At 40.8% G+C, this 18,511-nt stretch overlaps 1 protein-coding gene across 1 annotated transcript in view; it reads right to left on the reverse strand.

Moving 5' to 3' along the window:
- LOC134344913 (IQ domain-containing protein M-like) overlaps positions 1-18,511 on the reverse strand; it is a 131,289-nt gene that overhangs the window by 80,178 nt on the left and 32,600 nt on the right. Inside the window, exons 3-4 of the mRNA XM_063045047.1 lie at positions 12,997-13,186; positions 5,119-5,263 (exon numbers count right to left, since the gene is read on the reverse strand). Of these exons, the coding sequence (XP_062901117.1) occupies positions 5,119-5,263; positions 12,997-13,186 (335 nt within the window). The remainder of the gene's footprint in view (positions 1-5,118; positions 5,264-12,996; positions 13,187-18,511) is intronic.

Consider the following 18,511-nt stretch of genomic DNA (forward strand, 5'->3'; position numbering starts at 1 on the left):
GTTACCACGACAATGTTGCTTCCCTCACTACACTTTGTCCATCTACCACTGCCCTCCTTTTCTCCCCCAATTGAAAGACTTCCTGTACAACAGTATTATTGTCAGCTCAACCACCACGCAGCAACCACTCTCACCCAAACAAGTTAAAAGGGCCTCAAACTCATTGGATAATTGAGGTCATTAAGGCTCTTGCACTCCTGCCCACTTGTCTCTTTACTTTAGTCACGTGCAGTCATGTCCCCCTGTTTCTGGGGCAAGGGTAAGCTTTCTGATAGAGAGGCAGTACTGCGGGTGGGGGTGATCTGGTGCCCTTGTGAGGAGGCACGGTGAATTTTGCACATGCATCTGTATACCTGGTAACCTCCAGGGACACTGAGTAGAGAATGGTGTTATATCCCACTGACATTCAGACTGCTCCAACATTGCTTCAATCACCAGTCTTGAATCTGACAGAACCTAAACTGTCGTTTCTTCCCTTCTTTCTTCACTCTGCATCTTGGGATGAACTCTTTGCTCACAAGGAAATGTATGAATAGAAACTACTCATAGAAAGAGCCTACTCAACAGAGCTGGACTACGCACATCTATACTCATGTCATTCTACAGATGCACAGGAGAGAGCATGCTAACAAGCTGCATCATACTGTGTCCAGTTCTGGTCGCCTCACCATAGGAAGGATGTGGAAGCATTGGAAAGGGTACAGAAGAGATTTACCAGAATGCTGCCTGGTTTAGAAAGTATGTATTATGATCAGAGATTAAGGGAGCTAGGTCTTTACTCTTTGGAGAGAAGGAGGATGAGAGGAGACATGATAGAGGTATATAAGATATTAAGAGGAATAGATAGAGTGGATAGCCAATGCCTCTTCCCCAGGGCACCACTGCTCAATACAAGAGGACATGGCTTTAAGGTAAGGGGTGGGAAGTTCAAGGGGGATATTAGAGGAAGATTTCTTACTCAGATAATGATTCGTGCGTGGAATACACTGCCTGAGTCAGTGGTGGAGGCAGGTACACTAGTGAAATTTAAGAGACTACTAGACAGGTATATGGAGGAAATTAAGGTGGGGGGGGTTATATGGGAGGCAGCATTTAAGGGTCGGCACAACAATGTGGGCCGAAGGGCCTGTACTGTACTGTACTATACTATGTTCTATCACTGCATGGCACAGAACCTGCACTGGAGTGGACAGGAAGGCTCGACAACAGGTTGTCAAAACTACCCGACGCAACACCGGCACCAGCCTACCACCATCGTATATATAGAAATATGCCGAGAAAGGGCCAGTAACATCATGAAGGATCCCACCCACCCTGCTTATGGACCTGTTGGTGCCACTCCCATCAGGGAGGAGGCTACATGGGATCCACAACAAGACCACTCAAAAACAATTACTTTCCCCAAGCAGTAAGGTTGATCAACACCTCCACCCAATAACCTACCCATCCACACCCCTACTTTGTCATTTCCTGTCAGTCACCTTATGTACAGACACTCCTGTGCCTAGTGCCATTTTATGGACATACAATCAACATATAAGCTATCTTGTGTATTTACAGTTAATGTGTTTTTTTTATTACTGTTACTTCATCTTGTGTTTTGTTTTGTGCTGCATCGGATCCAGATTTCATTCTCCTTTACACTTGTGTGCAGAAAATGACATTAAACAATCTTGAACCTAGAGTATCACTACTCCTGCAGAAGAGAGACCCGTTCCTTTGTGATTTCTCTGCTCCTAAAGTAGAGGTATCTGCTCATGTGTGGTATCTCTTTCTTCACCTGGGATCTTTGGACCCCCCTTTGCTGAGCCATTGCATGAAATTTCTCATGACTCAACCCTAACTGAATCTCAAGGTAGTATATGGTGACAAATATGTACCTTGATAATAAATAGTCTTCAACTTTAACTTTGAACTGCGATCCACTGTCTTTATTGTTACCACATTCTTCCCTTTTTCTGGTGCCCAGAGCTATACGCAGTACTCTAAATGTAGTCTAACCAACATTTCATAGATCTGCACGTGATGTTCCAGCTCTTATACTTGGTGCCTCTTTTTGAAGGCAAGCATACCAAGTGTGTTTTTCCCTGCCTTCCCCGTCTGTGTTGCCATTTTCAATGAACTACGGACTAACACACCAAGGTCCATTTGCACATCAATTTACTCTATGTCCAACAAGAATTTGACTTCCCAGAATGCATTACTTCACATTTGTTTGGATTAAATTTCATCTGCCATTGTTTCACCTAAGCTTCCAGCTGACATACAGTATGTCCCACTGTTTCCCTAAAACAACTTTTCTGTCATTGACTCCAGTAATTTTCAAGTCATCTGCAAACTTATGAATCGAACTACTGATCAGAATCAGAATGAAACCCAGAATCTCTGAGCTTTATTCTTGTATGATGTGAAATTTGTTGTTTTTCAGCAACAGTACAGTGCAAAGACAAAACTGCTATAATTTATAAAGTAAATAAATGGTACAAAAAAAAAGGAAGAACGAGGTAGTGTTAATGGGTTCATGGACAGTTCAGAAATCTGATGGAGGGGAAGAAGCTGTTTCTGTATTGATGAGTGTGGGTCTTTAGGCTCCTGTACCTCCTCCTTTATGATAGTAACAAGAAGAAGGCATGTCACAGATAGTGAGGGTCCTTCAAAATGGATGCCTCCTTCCTGAGGCACCTCTTCAAGATGTCCTCAATAGTGGGGAGAGTTGATGGAGCTGGCTGAGTTTCCAACCCTCAACAACCTCTTGTGATCTTGTTTTGGGTACACTGTATCATGCTGTAATGCAACCAGTCAGAATGCTGTATATCTATCAAAATTTGCAAGAATGCTTGGTGATATTCCAATTCTCCTCAAACTCTAACAGAGTAGAACTGCTGTCAGGCTTTTTTCATGATTGCATCAATGTGTTTGGCCCAGGATGTTGACAACCAGAAGCTTGAAGCTGCTTTCCACCACCCACCCTTCTTGATGACTGCTGCATATTCCCCTAACATCTCTGTCCTGAAGTCCACAATCAATTCCTAATTCACCATGGCCTCATCCAGGTCATTTGTAAGCATATAGCAAATTCATTTAATCATGTTAAACTCTGCAATGAGTTCATCATATAAACTATTTGTGAGGGAATGCAAACCTTGTTGATAAAACCTAATTTCATTTTGCATCTTAATTTCATTTTCTCCAAAATTAATATAGCCATCCTGTGGTACAGAGAACTGAATGCACTACCACAGAATAAAGTAATCTGAGCTCTTTTTTTCTGGACTTTTGGAAATATAGGGCAACATTCTATTAGTCTTATTAATTATCATTATTATTTATTATTGTTATTCCTATCCATTAGTTTTTAATGACTCTCCTTTTAGACTACTAGTCCACTGTTCTAGCTTCTTGCACTTTAGAAAATTCTATATTTAATCATTCCTGAGTCCTAATATTCACATAAGAACATACTAATATATTGCATCATTTTATTTACCTAGACCTTCTGACCCAACGAGCCTGTACTGCCCAAGTATACCCTGTGACATATTAATTTACAAAGCGGTATATCTTTGGACTGTGGGAGGAAACCAGGGCACCTGGAGGAAACCCATGCAGAACATACAAACACCTTACAGACAGCCATGTGAATTGAATTTGGTCACTGGCACTTAAACAAACTGGCATTACATCACCACCACATTTGTATTTACTTATTATCTCTGCAATCATTGTGTTCTCCACCTTCACAACGTCTTGCATCTGACTATTAAATTTTGTTTCTCGTATGTCCTATTTGCTCTATAGTAGCTGGATTTTCCTCTACTAATTTCCACCTGGAGCTCAGTTCTAGAAACCATTTAAAATTACTGAGTGGTTTATTGCAAATTTCAAGAGACTTTTAAGGAAGCACATTTGTCACCAGCACAAATAATGCACTATCCCTGATTTCCTCACCTGCAGACCACAGTCAGTCTGATGACACCACAGTTGTTGGCTGAATCAAAGGAGGTAACGAATCAGCATATAGGAAGGGGACTGAGTATCTGGCTGAGCAGTGCCACAACAACAACAACCGCTCACCCAATGTCAGCAAAGCCAACGAGCTGATTATTGACTACAGGATGAGGAAACTGGAAGTCCATGAGCCAGTCCTCATTGGAGGATGTGAGGTGAAGAGGGTCATTAACTGTGTTCTGGGACCAGCACGTTAAGTGCCATTACAAAGAAGGCACGGCAGCATCTCTACTTTCTTAAACGTTTGTGCAGAATTGACATGTCATCCAAACCTTTGACAAACTTCTATAGATGCACAGTATAGAGTATCCTATACCATGAGTATAGAGCATCCTGACTGGTTGTATCATGGCCTGGTATGGAAATACCCCTGACCAAGAATGGAAAAGCTTATAGCAAAGCAGTGTATCCATCGCAGGAAAAGGCTTCCCCACCATTGAGCACATCTACAACGAGTGCAGCCACAAGAAAGCAGCATCCACAATCATGGACCCCCACCAGCCAGGCCATGCTCTCTTCTTGCTGCTGCCATCAGGAAAGAGGTACAGGAATCTTAGGTCCCACACCACCAAGTTCAGGAACAGTTATTACCCTTCAGCCAGCGGGCTCCTGAACCATAAGACCATTAGACATAGGAGCAGAATTAGACTATTCAGTCCATCAAGTCTGCTCCACCATTCCATCATGGCTGATCCCAGATCCCACTCAACCCCTTCTCGCCATATTCTCTGATGCACAACTAGTGTAGATAACTTCACTCACCTCAAAACTGAACTGATTCCACAACCTATGGACTCACTTTCAAGGACTTTACTACTCATGTTCTCAGTATTATATATTCACAATTTTTTTTGTATTTGCATAGTTTGTCTTCTTTTGCACAATAGTTTTTAGTCTTTATTTCTGTAGCTTTTCATTGATTCTGTTGTATTTCTTTGATTCTGATGTGAGTGCCGGTGAGAAAATGACTTATACGTACTTTGATAATAAACTTAATTTTTAAAAATTTCGTTTGAAGTCAGTTAAAAATTTTGAAAAATGTAAATAATCAGGTAAGCAAGGAAATATAGTATTTCACTGCAATAATGTTTGAATCAATAAACCACTTACTTTTTTTTCTATTAAGCCACTCTTCGAAATCTGAGTATACCAAAGGTATTGGCTCCCAGGGAGCATCAAATCGCCTCCGTAGACGGGTCATCATCTGCCGATATTGTCTTACAACAGCTGAAAGGGACTCTCCATGGCCCAAAGCCTTTAATGAAAGAGATGAGTGCCATATTGCACATATTAATGGTTTGCATTTAACTATTCTGGCACAAACACATTTTTCCTATCTTATATTCTCAAAAAACTCAAGTAAATTTGTCAGACATGACTTGTCTTTCACGAAACCACATAGATTTGGTTTGATGAGACAGGGTACCCTGCATTAGGGCAGTTCAAGTAATGGAAATTCACCCTTATAAAATTTACAAATAATTACTGAAAATAACTGAGGCATGGAATTAAATGAAATCACTCTTACAGAATTTATGTGAAAAAAAGTAAACAGAAAATGTATACAGAGAACTAAACTACAGTAGTTTACCAAGGACATTAGTCAACAGGCTGCTGGTTCACAAGAGGCTATTTAAAATATTTGCTTTGGAAATTTCTTCTATTGCTACTTGTACAATGATGCTGTATCAAAACAGCCATTCCTAGTTAACTAAAAAAGCAACGCCTTTTCCTTCCACCTACATTATAATCATATCCCATTGCCTACCATTATCAGACATCACTCGTGGTTGAGTATGATTCTTCCCCTGGTGGTTGATTTGGTTACTTGTGGGTCCTGAAGTGACTGAAGAAGTTGATCTGTGACCCACAAGTCCTATTGCAGTGTTGGCAGGTGAAGGTCATTGAGGCGGTGATGGATGTAGCTGGTTGGGCCCTTCCCAGTCTCTCCTTGCACTGAAGCCACTTCGTCTCAGAGGGATGGTGGAGGTATGCTTTGAGCTGTGCAGTCCCCTCACAGACAGTCCTTCTCCAGCTTTCCCTATCCTGTGCTAATTCCTCCCATCCATTCAGGTTTCTGTGGCAATTCATCAGGTGGGTCTTGATATTGTCCTTGAACCTCTTCTTCTGCCCTCCAGGAGTGCATTTTGCATCCTTGAGTTGGCCGAACAGGAGTTGTTTAGGGAAGTGGGAGTCAGGCATACGGATGATGTGGCCAATTCATCGCAGTTGGTGTTGAGTTAAGATTGTGGCCATGGAGTTAATGTTAGTGTCCTCCAGGATGCTTGAGTTAGTACGTCTGTTCTTCCAGCTAATTCTTGGAATCTTTCGGAATCTTTGATGTAAGTTTCTAGGGATTTTATGTCCCTGCTGTATGCTATCCATGACTCTGCTCTATATAGCAAGGAGGGAAGGACTATAGCTTTATAGACCAGAAGCTTAGTGTTGGTCTTGATATCCTAATTTTCAAAAGCCCTTTCTCAGCCGGCTAAAGCTCCACTCGCACGGCTTATTTTGCGATTTATTTCAAGGCTGCCAAGATATGGGAAATGATCAGTGTTCTCCAGAGGGATGTTGTCAACTTGGATGGTTGGAGGTTTAGGAGCTTGATCTGGAGCAGGTTGGTGCAGGACTAGGGTTTTCTTGATGCTTAGATCAAGTCCCAGGAGCTTGTACGCTCTGGCAAAAGAATCAATTATGCACTGTAGATTCTCCTCAGAGTGAGCTACGATGGTATTGTCATCTCCATTTTTCACCTAATTTGTCAAGACATCTGGTAAAAGTCCATAAATTTTAGAGTTTGCATTGTCCATTCTTTCTTAGGTTGACTTTGTTTGTGGATTGATTGCCGACATTTTTCTAGCCATAATGTGCCTCCTCTTTAAGAGATGTGGGATAGTATAAAGTGATTTCATTACCTGTACGGAACATTCATGTTAGCTTGTACAGAAGACTCTCTCATAAATACTATACCTGGCAACCGGCCAGAAAAATGTGATCATCTACAGAAAGCAGTCCAGTGCATCAGTTCACAAACACCCTTTGAATGCCATCTGATGAATGCAATCTGAAATATCAGTGTTTATAATGATCATGATTGTATAGAAACTCAGAGCTTTTGTGGTTAGCATTGCACTTCCACATTGTATGCATGTTTGTCTTTAAATCTTGTGCTGTGTTTTAAGAATGTATGAGGTGACCAACTGTCCAATAAAACTTAGTCAAGACTAACTTAGCCTTAGAAGCCTTATTAGACTCACGCTAATTAAAAATCTTGTGCAGACTTACCTCAAGCTATACTCTTAACTTTGTAGGATCAGCAACATGATCAAAGAGTACCTTTTTGAATTTAATGTTTGCTTCTTGTTAAGCTGTCTCTGTTGAGTCTAATATTTTAAAGTTGAAGTTTATGCAGTTGATTGTCATTGGCATTTCCTTTGCCAGTGGAGAGCATCTTTATTGCTTTCTGAATTGCTTCCAAGGCCTAAGTGCTGATTTAAGTCATGATAACTTGTAAGTTATGAGGTCCTCCTCCAGTTTCAGTCTGACCAGGAAACTGTACAAAGTTATCATAACCTCTGCAGATGTCATTGTTATTTCTTTTGGCACAAACACAATTAGTCATTGTGGTTGAGCAGGGAATGCAATCTCTATAAAGTTCAGTATCTTTGGCAAGGGGGAGAGGAGAAGGTTTTACAGTATAAATGTAAATGGGCCAGTGTGTGGGTGGTCATAGATAGATGGCATGTAATGATATTTCATAATATCCTTAGATGAGACTTTAAATATCTAACCCCCAAGGATTACAGAAGTTATGCCTCAATGACTAAAGTGGGCATTAACTTTAACAAAAATTTGCGGAGGGTTGGGAACCAAAGTGTTAGGGCTGAGGATGGAGCAGCTGGTATACAAGTCAGTGCAGTTTGTAGTGAGACTGTGAGGAATGACCGACAGATGATAGGGCAAAATTGCAGTCAGTGGGACAAGTTGAAGTGTAACATGGGGGCAAATATAAAAAGGGTGATGAATCCAGGACTGTAGGTGTTATATTTGAACGCATGCAGTGTATGAAATAAGGTAAATGGAATTGTAGTGCAGTTAGAGATTGGCAGGTATGACGTTGTGGGAATCATGGAGTCATGGCTGAAAGAAGATGATAGTTGGGAGCTTAACGTCCAAGGATACGCCTTGTATTGAAAGGACAGGCAGGTAAGGCAGGGGATGGGGTAGCTCTGTTGATAAAAAATGAAATCAAACACTTAGAAAGGGGTGACAAAGGATTGGAAGATGTAGAATCCTTGTGGATAGAGTTAAGAAACTGCAAGAGTAAAAAGACCTTAATGGGAGTTAATTGCAGGCCCCTGAACAGTACCCAGAATATGGGATATAAATTTCAATGGGAAACAGAAAAGTCATGTAATAGGGGTAATGTTACAATAGTCATAGTGGATTTCAATATGCAGATAAATTGGGAAAATCAGGTTGGTGCTGGATCCCAAGTGAGGGAATTTGCAGAATGCCTATGAGGTGGCTTTTTAGAGCAGCTTGTGGTAGAGCCCACTATGGGAAAGTCAACTCTGGATACAGAGTTTTGTAATGAACCAGGTTTGGCAGTGATTCTTCAGTCACTCAACGATGTTTATGCACACTTTGAAATGGAGAATAAAACTACAACTATGAGGATACCTGCAGCATCCAGTGACCCTGTGATCTCAGTCTCAGAGAACAACATCAGAACAACTTTCAAGAGAGTGAACTCTTGTAAAGTGAAAGGCCCCAATGGTGTATCTGGTAGGCTTCTGAAAACCTATGCCAACCAAATGGCGGGTGTGTTCAAACATATTTTCAATCTCTCTGCTACAGCCAGAAGTTCCCACCTGCTTCAAAAGGGCAATGATCATACCAGTGCCAGAAAGAATAGGGAGAGCTTCCTTAATGACTATCATCCAGTAGCACTCACATCTACAGTGGTGAAGTACTTTCAGACGTTGTTTATGGCTAGTATCAAGTCCAGCCTAAGCAAGGACATGGACCCTCTGCAATTTGCCTACTGTCACAATAGGTCTACAGTGGATGTGATTATCTGGACTCACGTTAGGTTGCTGTATATTGACTACAGCTCAGCATTTAACACAATCGCTTCTACAGTTCTGATCATAAAGAACCAAAGCCTGGGTCTCTGTACCTCCCTCTGCAACTGGATCCTCGACTTCCTCACCAGAAGACCACAGTCTGTGTGGATTGGAAATACGTCTCCACCTCGCTGATAATCAACACTGGTGCACCTCTGGGATGTGTGCTTAACCCACTGCTCTACTCTCTCTCTACACCCCTGACTGTGTGGCTCGGCACAGCTCGGATGGCATCCATAAGTTTTCTGATGACACACAGTTGTTGGCAAAAATTCAGATGGTGATGTGGAGGCGCATCAGAGTGAGATTGATCAGCTGGTTGAGTGGTGCAACAGCAACAACCTTGCACTCAACATCAGTAAGACCAAGGAATTGATTGCGGACTTCAGAAAAAGGTAAGATGAGGGAACGCACACCAATCCTCATTGGGGATCAGCTGTAGAAAGGGTGAGCAATTTCAAGTTCCTGGGTGTCAACAGCTCTGAGGATTTATCCAGGGCCCAACATATTGATGCAGTTACAAAGAAGGCATAACAGCTGCAATATTTCATTTTTTTAGGAGTTTGAAGAGACCAAAAAGACACATACATTTTTGCAGATATACTGTGGGGAGCATTCTAACTGGCTGCATCACCATTTGATATGGACATAGGATCGAAATAAGCTGCAGAAAGTTGTGAATTCAGTCAGCTTCATCATGGCCACTAGCCTCCGTAGTATCTAGGATATCTTCAAGGAGCAATGCCTCAAAAAAGCAGCATCCACTATTAAGGATCCCTATCATCCAGGTCATGTCCTCTTCTCATTGTTACCATCAGGAGGACGTACAGGAGCCTGAAGGCATACACTCAATGATTCAGGAATAGCTTCTTCTTCTCTGCCATCAGATTTCTGAATGGACATTGAACTCATGAACACTACATCACTATTTTTTTTTCTCTTTTTGTACTAATTATTTAATTTAACTTTTTTAATATATACACATATATACTTCTTACTGTAATTTACAGTTTGATTGTAATGTATTGCAACGTCCTGCTGCCACATAACAACAAATTCCACAATGTACGTCAGTGATATTAAACCTGATACTGTATCTAATTCTGGAGCTTAAGGTAAAGGAATCATTAATCAGGGTTTGAGGGTCGGCACAACATTGTGGGCGGAAGGGCCTGTACTGTGCTGTACTATTCTATGTTCTATGTTCTATATTAAGAGGCAGTGATGATAATATGATAGAAATCACCCTGCAGCTTGAAAGGGAGAAGATAAAGTCAGATGTATCAGTATTACAGTGGCGTACAGGGAATTACAGAGGCTTGAGGGAAGAGATGGCCAAAGTTGTTTGGAAGAGGACACTGTCAGGGGTGATGGCGAGGCAGCAATGGCAGGAGTTTCTGGTGGCAATTTGGAACTCGAAGGATGTATACATCCCAAACATTAAGAAGGATGTGTATGGGGAGATGAGTAACATTTTTGTACCAACGTCAATGATCCATTATCTGGGGAAAAAAACACAAAAGAATTACAATAAAATGATTGTCATTCAGCACAAAAAAAAGGATTCTAAAGGGAGAATCAGGCAACTGTGGCTGAGAAGGGAATTCAAAGGCAGCATAAAAAGAAAAAGTGAGGTCATATAATACAGCAAAAATTAATGGGAAGTTAGAGGATTGGGAGGCTTGCAAAACCAGTAGAAGGCAACTGCAAAAACCATGAAAAGATGTTTAAAAATCCTTCTGTAGCCTCTGCTTCATCAACACTACCTGCCCCTCCACCTATCTTTGTATCAACTGCAAACTTGGATATATTGGGAGAAAGAGCAAAGAAGCAGCAGATGGAATATATAGACAAGAAGCAAATGGTCAGGCACTTGTAGAAGGAATAAGGTGTAGACTATTTTCTAAATGGGGAGGAAATTCAAAAATCAGAAGGACAAAGTGACTTGGGATCCTTGTGCAGGATTCCCTAAAGGTTAATATGAATTCTATCATATTATCATCACAGTCTCTTAATGATCCCTTTACCTTAAGCTCCAGATTTAGAATCAGAAACAGATTTAGTATCACTATATTGCAGGCTGTATTGGTGGTGAGGAAGGCGAATGCATGCTAGCATTTATTTCAAGAGGACGAGAATATAAGAGCAAGTATGTGATGGCTTTATAAGGCATTGGTCAGACCACACTTGGAGTATTGTGAGCAGTTTTGGGCCCCTTATCTAAGAAAAACTGGAGAGGGTCGAGAGGAGGTTTATGAGAATGATTCTGGGAATGAAAGAGGTAACATATAAGAAGTGTTTGATGGCTCCGGACCTGTACACGCTGGAGTTTAGAATAATGAGGGGATTTCTCACTGAAACCCATTGAATATTTAAAGGCTGAGATAGAGTGGATGTGGAGTGGATATTTCTTAAAGTGGGTGAGTCTGGGATCAGAGGGCACAGACTCAGAATAGAGGGACATCCATTTAGAACAGAGAAGAGAAGGAATTTCTTTTGCTTAGGGCTGTTGAATCTGTGAAATTCATTGCCATGGAAGGCTGTGGAGGCCAAGTCATTAAGTATATTTAAAGTGGAGGTTGATAGGTTCTTGGTTAATCAGGGCATCAAAGGTTACGGGGTGAAGGCGGGAGAATGTGATTGAGAAGCACAATAAATTAGCCATGATAGAATGGCGGAGCAGACTCAATGGGCTGAATGGCCTAATTCTGTTCCTATGTCTTATGTTGTTATGGTCTAATTGGAAGGGAGAATATGTTGCAGCACATTCTGAACATAAAATATGTCGAGTATATTGTTTGAAAAGCAAAATAAAATCCTGCAAATGCTATAGATCTATAATTAAAGTACTCAAAATATTCAACAGGTCATGGAACAACAGTGAAAATGCTTCTCCATGGACGTTGCCTGACCTGCTGAAGATTGGAACATTTTCTCAGCTTAGTAACCCAGCAGTGTGATCAGTCTCCGTGCCAATCAACTGCACTAAACTGATAGAGCTTGGCTTGGAGTTGACATTTGTGAATGTCTGAAAGAGGCATTTGAGTCTTAAACAAACAAATTAGCGATTATAGTTTGCTGAAAGATCTTATCCAGAAATGAGGAGGTGTCCTTGCCTTCAGCTGCTGTGGCCTGAGCTGTGGAACTCTGTCAAAACATCTCTGTCCCTTTTCATTTCTTTCCTTCTTCAGACATTCTAAAACCTGCCTCTTTGACAATACTTTCAGCCCACTGTCATTTTGTGTTGGTGCTGAAGTGAAATCGGCAAGCACTGGGGGCATCTTACTATGCTGAAAGCCATGTACAAATGCAGATTGAATGTTTCTGTTTTTTCATTTTCTGGAGCCAACGGAAACAGGGATGGTTCCTGATTCTAGAGTTGATCCAAATGCTGTCTGCCCACCTCTATTGTCACAACATCCACAATCATCAAAATTGACTGTGATCAAACCTCGTAAACAAAATTTTCTCTTAAGGGTTAAATAATCCATACTTAAGGCAGTCAGTCACCCCACTGCCCTGAATGCTCTTTTGTCTGATTTATCTGGCCTTGCCCCACTATTTATCTAGCCTTTACAAAAGCAAGAGCAACTCTGTCTCTCCAGCACTAAAACCATCCATAAGTTCCATATTTTTTTCATTTAGTTTCTAGATACCTTCTCTGGCTGTTTCCATGTGAATTTCCAGAAACATCTGTGGTTACCTATCAAATGACTGTAATAGTACAAGTTATTTTTAATGCAAGTAATGTTATTATCAAGTGGACCAAGGGTACTATTTCTCCAAGAAAAATTTTATTTTGAAGTACCAAGCGACAAATTAGAAGTTAGAGTTATGAGGAAGATGAAACACTCACCTTAATTTTAATCTTATTATAGGTGGTACGCAATAGCCACCCTCGGACAAACTTCTGAATATAGGTAGCTGCCATTTTTTGTCGATAAGGACTTGGGCTTTTCCTCTTGGGGTAATAAGCATCTATAAGTTCATCATGTGGTCCGGAATTTTCCAGTCTTCGAGTGCGCATAATATTGAATTTTTTTAGGCTGCAGAAGATTAAATTCAAGGTTAACATCCGGATAATCTCATGTTGAGACAAGTTGATACATTAAGGTGGTCATGACCTGATCTTAGTCTAATAGTTACTTTCTGATTTTATGTATTGCCCATAATGGTTATAGCTCGGTAAAGAATGATCCTTGATAGAGAGTTCGTGCTGTTGACTTGTTTTTAAAAGGAAAAGTCAGACTGTGTAAAGAAATTATATAATGTACTTAATGTCATGATTTTTATGAATCTATCTTTCTGTCAAACATAGCTTCACTCCTATTCTTGGCTGGACGAGAAGCTCTATTCTTTTTATTATTGGCACCATGTGATGTTGGTTCTCACGGAGGAGATATTTTGAAGCCAGCTGCAAGAGAAATATAAATGAGCTCAAAACTCGTGAACTCTGTGGCTCAGAAAACTCACTAAAATGCTAAATATTCCACTGAGACTAAAAAAAAATTATCTGTGAAGGCATTACTACTCGTTAGTCATTTCCATGGCAAATACCCACTCTCTCTGTAGCATCATCTGGTTAAACAGTACTGGAATAACAAACTGATCTAACTAGATTTACATTTTGAAGAATGAAGATGAAAGAAAGAGGCTGATATGTACATCCATAGTGAACAGTGAGGTGTATCTGCCCCAGAAGTGTAAAGTCCAGATCAGGGTTTCTCAACTGGGGTTACATGCAACCCTAGGGTTCCTTGAGGGGTTGCTTGGGGTTTCTCCAGAGATCGTGATTAAAAACAAACATTGTTTTTTGAACTTCACATGATGCACAATGCCAGAGCGCACAATGATGGGCAATGACCAAGCAGCCCTGTTAGCAATTTCATTAGAGGTCTCTCAGCCCAGAATGGCAGTGCGTAGTAGGGTCGTGTTTTTTTGGTTCAGTCCATTCTGAGCTTTTGACGTGAGATAGGGGAGGCCGTTGATAATTGGTGAGTGCTGTATTGCACGGAGGGGAGGATGGTAGGTTGATGAGGAGCATGAAGCGTGTTTTCCAAGCATTGAATGTAATCGCCCAGCATGGGCTGTGACGTCAGCCTCTCCCTCCCATTGGAAAGCAATGAACAGTTTACTGTTGTTTTCAAATTCTTACATGTGTGAGCAAGTTTTTTTTTTGTTTAACAAGCATCAAGAGCAAAGATAGAAATTGTCTCATTTCAGTTGAAGGTGAAATCCGTGTGTGCTTATCTCAAGTTTGAACCAAAATTGAGTATTTGTGCAGCAAAAAACAAGCACAGGTTTCACACGCCAGGCCGATATTTCAGCTTGATCATGTCACTTTGTAAGAAAATGTTTTTTTTAAAGTCTTGTATAAAATTGTGTCTTAGGCTATATTTTTATTTAACTGCTTTGGCTTATGGATTTTAGTAACCATACTATTTAACATTGACAATCAATTTTCATGTTGTAAATAGCATTAATGAAAGGAGAAAAAGATTAATATCAAGAAAGGTAAGCTACCTGTTTTTTTCAAGAAAGGTTGGCTAAAGATTCATTCTCTACTCAAAAGAGCATTGACAATTATTTTTGGATTATTATATCTACATCTTACTGATCACACTAACACATCATGATCTGTAGATATAATAATTTTTACACAAGGGTTCCCTGAGATCTGAAAATTATTTCAAGGGTTCCTCCAGGATGAAAAGGTTGAGAAAGGCTGGTCTAGACCTTACCCAGGAGAATTAAAGATATTTGGAATAATTTTCCTGCAGCTGCCAGCAGAAAACTTTCATATGAACAGGAACTGAGGAACTCAACTTCTTCCACAGATCGCACAAAATTATCAGTTTTGACCTAACCAAATCAGTTCATTTGCAAAAGAAACCTCAACAATATTTCTTCTAAATTCCAAAATGCCATCCAGAATTTCCAGGTTTATCTATTGATAGTGTGTTGCTTCTGTTAATAGATTTGAAGATTCAACAGCTTGGGAGCCTCAAAAATCACAGGAATGATTTTTTAAAATCCTTTCAAACCTATTTCCAAACTAATTTAAGTCCAGGTCCCTTCTGAAGGATGCTTGCTTTTGATAGAGAGTCATAGAGCTTTGCAGTACAGAAACAGGCCCTTTGGTCTATCGAGTGAGCGCCAATCTATTACCCAGCTTGGTCTCATTGACCCGCATTCGGATGATAGACCTTCATACTCCTCCCTTCTATGTACTTATCCGAATTTCTCTTAAATGTTGAAATCGAATCCACACCTACCATTTCTGCTGGCAGCTCGTTCCACACTTGCACCACCTTCTGAGTGAAGGAGCTCCCCTGAGGTTCCCCTTAAACACTTCACATTTCATATGATCTCAATGGAAAAAGTCTGCTTGCATTTCCCCTATCTATAACCCTCAAAGTTTTGTATACCTCTATCAAATCACCCTTTATTCTCCTAAGCTTCAGTGAATAAAGTCTTAACCTATTCAACCTTTCTCTATAACTCAGGTCCCCAAGTCCTAGCAATATCTTTGTAAATTTCCTCCATACTCTTTCAATCTTATTGACGTCTTTCCTTTAGGTAGATGACCAAAACTGCACACAATACTCCAAATTTGGCCTTGCCAACATCTTATACAATTCCAACATGATGTCCCAACTCCTGTATTCAATACTTGGATTTATGAAGACCAATTTGCCAAAATCCTTTCTTAACAATCCTATCTAACTGTATTGCCACTTTCGAGGAATTATGGACCTGGATTCCCAGATCAGTGCCCTACCACTCACTGTATAAGTTATATCCTGGTTTTACCTCCCAACGTATAAAACCTCACACTTGTCTGGATTAAATTCCATCCACTATTTTCCATTCCATATATTCAGCTGCCCCAGATGCCGCTGCAAGCTCTGATAGCCTTCCTCGCTGTCCACTATGCCCCAATCTTGGTGTCATCTGCAATATTGCTGATCCAGTTCACCACATTATAATCCAAATTATTAATATACATGACAAACAATAACCCAGCACTGATCCCCGCAGCACACCATGAGTCATAGGTCTCCAGTCAGAGGGGCAACTATTTTCTACCACTCTCTGGCTTCTCCCACTACGCCAACGTTAAATTGAATTTACTACTTCATCTTGAATGCCATACAACAGGACCTTTGGATCAGCTTCCCACGTGGGACTTTGCCAATGCCTTACTAAAGTCCACACAGACAATATCCACTGCCTTTCCCTCATCAACAACAGGATGCTGGAGATCTTTTACCAGTCTGTTATAGCGAGCTGTTGTAACATTCCTGGTGATCTCCTTGAAAAACTCTATAAGATTGCTTAGTCGCAACTTACCATGCACAGAGCCATGTTGACTATCCGTAACCGGACTTGTCTATTCAAATAGTTATATATCCTGAATCCTAAGATACCTTCCAAAAATTTACCCACTAGTGATGTCAGGCTCGCTGGCCTATGATTTTGCAGGTTATTATTAGAGTCTTTCTTGATCGATTAGCTATCCTCTATCCTCTGGCAGCTAATCCATGGCTGAGAATGCTTTAAATGCCTCTGCCAGGGCCACTGCAAATTCTGCACAGGCCTCCCCCAAGGTCTGAGGGGACACCTTGTCAGGCTCTGGATAATTATCCACCCGAGTTTTTCTCAAGATAGCGAGCAACTCCTCTTCCATAATCCGGATATGGTCCACATCCTCTCTACTGCTTTGCCTCAGTTCGATGGACTCTGTGTCCATCTTCCAGATAAATGCAGATGCAAAAAAAATACATTTAAGATTTCCCCCATCTCTTCGAGCTCCATGAATAGATGACCACACTGATCTTCAAGTGGACCAATTTTGTCCCTCACTATCCTTTTGCTCTTAATATATTTGTAGAAGCCTTTGGGATTCTCCTTCATGTTGTGTGCCTGAGAAACCTTTTACCCTCTTAGCTCTCCTGATTACTCTCTTAAGTGCTCTCTTCCACTTCTCATACTCATTAAGCAGCTCATTTGCTTCTTGCGATCTATCCAGACACCTCCTTCTTCTTCTTAAATAGGGTCTCAAAATCCCTCAAAAAGCAAGGTTCCTCAAGTTCTCTTCATAGACAGAAAACACATCTACAATTTCTAAAACTGGATAAACCTCTGCTTTAAGTATACCCAATGACTTGGCCTCCACAGCTGTCTGTGGCAATGAATTCCACAGATTCATCACCCTCTACATAAAGAAATTCTTCCTCATCTCTGTTCTAAAGGGACGTCATTCTGTTATGAGACTGTGCCCTCTGGTCCTAGACTCCCCCACTATTGGAAACATCCTATTATGTCCACTCTAGGCCTTTCAATATTTAATAGGTTTTAAAGGGATCCACATCCATTCTTCTAGACTTCAGTGAGTACAGGCCCAAAGCCATCAAACACTTCTCATATATTAACACTTTCATTCTGAAGCTCGTTCTCATAGCTCCTCTGGACCCACTCCAACACCAGCACATTCTTTATTAGATAAGGGGTCCTATACTGTTCACAATACTCCAAAAGCAGTCTGACCAATGCCTTATAAAGCCTCAGTATTACATCCTTGCTTTTATCTTCTAATATTCATATTCTTCCTTTATATTCACATTCCAAATGAATGCATCTGCCTTCATTGGCGCTGACTCAACCAGCATGTTAACCTTTAGGGAATCCTACAGGAGGACTCCCAAATCCCTTTGCATCTCTGATTTCTGAATTTTCAAAGAGTTGTAACAGATTTGTCAGACAATATTTCCCCTCAAGAAAACCATGCTGACTTTGGCCTATTTCATCATGTGCGTCCAAGTACTCTGAAACCTCACCCTTAATAATGGTCTCTAACCACTGAAGTCAGGCTAACTGGCCTATAAATTCCTGTTTTTTGCCTCCTTCGCTTCTTAAAAGATGGAGTGACGTTTGAAAGTTTCCCGTTCTCTGGAAACATTCCAGAATCTAGTGATTCTTGGAAGATCATTAGTAATGCCTCCACAATCTCTTTACCTCCTTCTGAACTCCAGAGTGTAGTCCATCTGGTCCTGGTGACTTACTTTCTAAGGAAGCTGAGATCCTTCAATGTATAGCAGGACGTTGGAGATCTTTTACCAGTCCATTGTAGTGAGTGCAATCTTCTTTGTGGCTTTATGTTGGGAGAGTAGCATGGATGCTGCTGATGCAAAAAGGCTGGGTCCGTCCTTGGCTACAACCTTGTTTCTTCTGAGTTAGTGGTGGAGAGGAAGTCACTAAACGAACCGTTATCTATTATGGACAATCTGGCACATCCTCTCCATGACCGACTGAAAAAGCAGCAGAGCACCCTTTCAGACAGGCTCACTCACCTCCATTGTCACAGGATT

Source organism: Mobula hypostoma, chromosome 4 (assembly GCF_963921235.1).
Source record: "Mobula hypostoma chromosome 4, sMobHyp1.1, whole genome shotgun sequence".
NCBI classification, from domain to species: Eukaryota; Metazoa; Chordata; class Chondrichthyes; order Myliobatiformes; family Myliobatidae; genus Mobula; species Mobula hypostoma.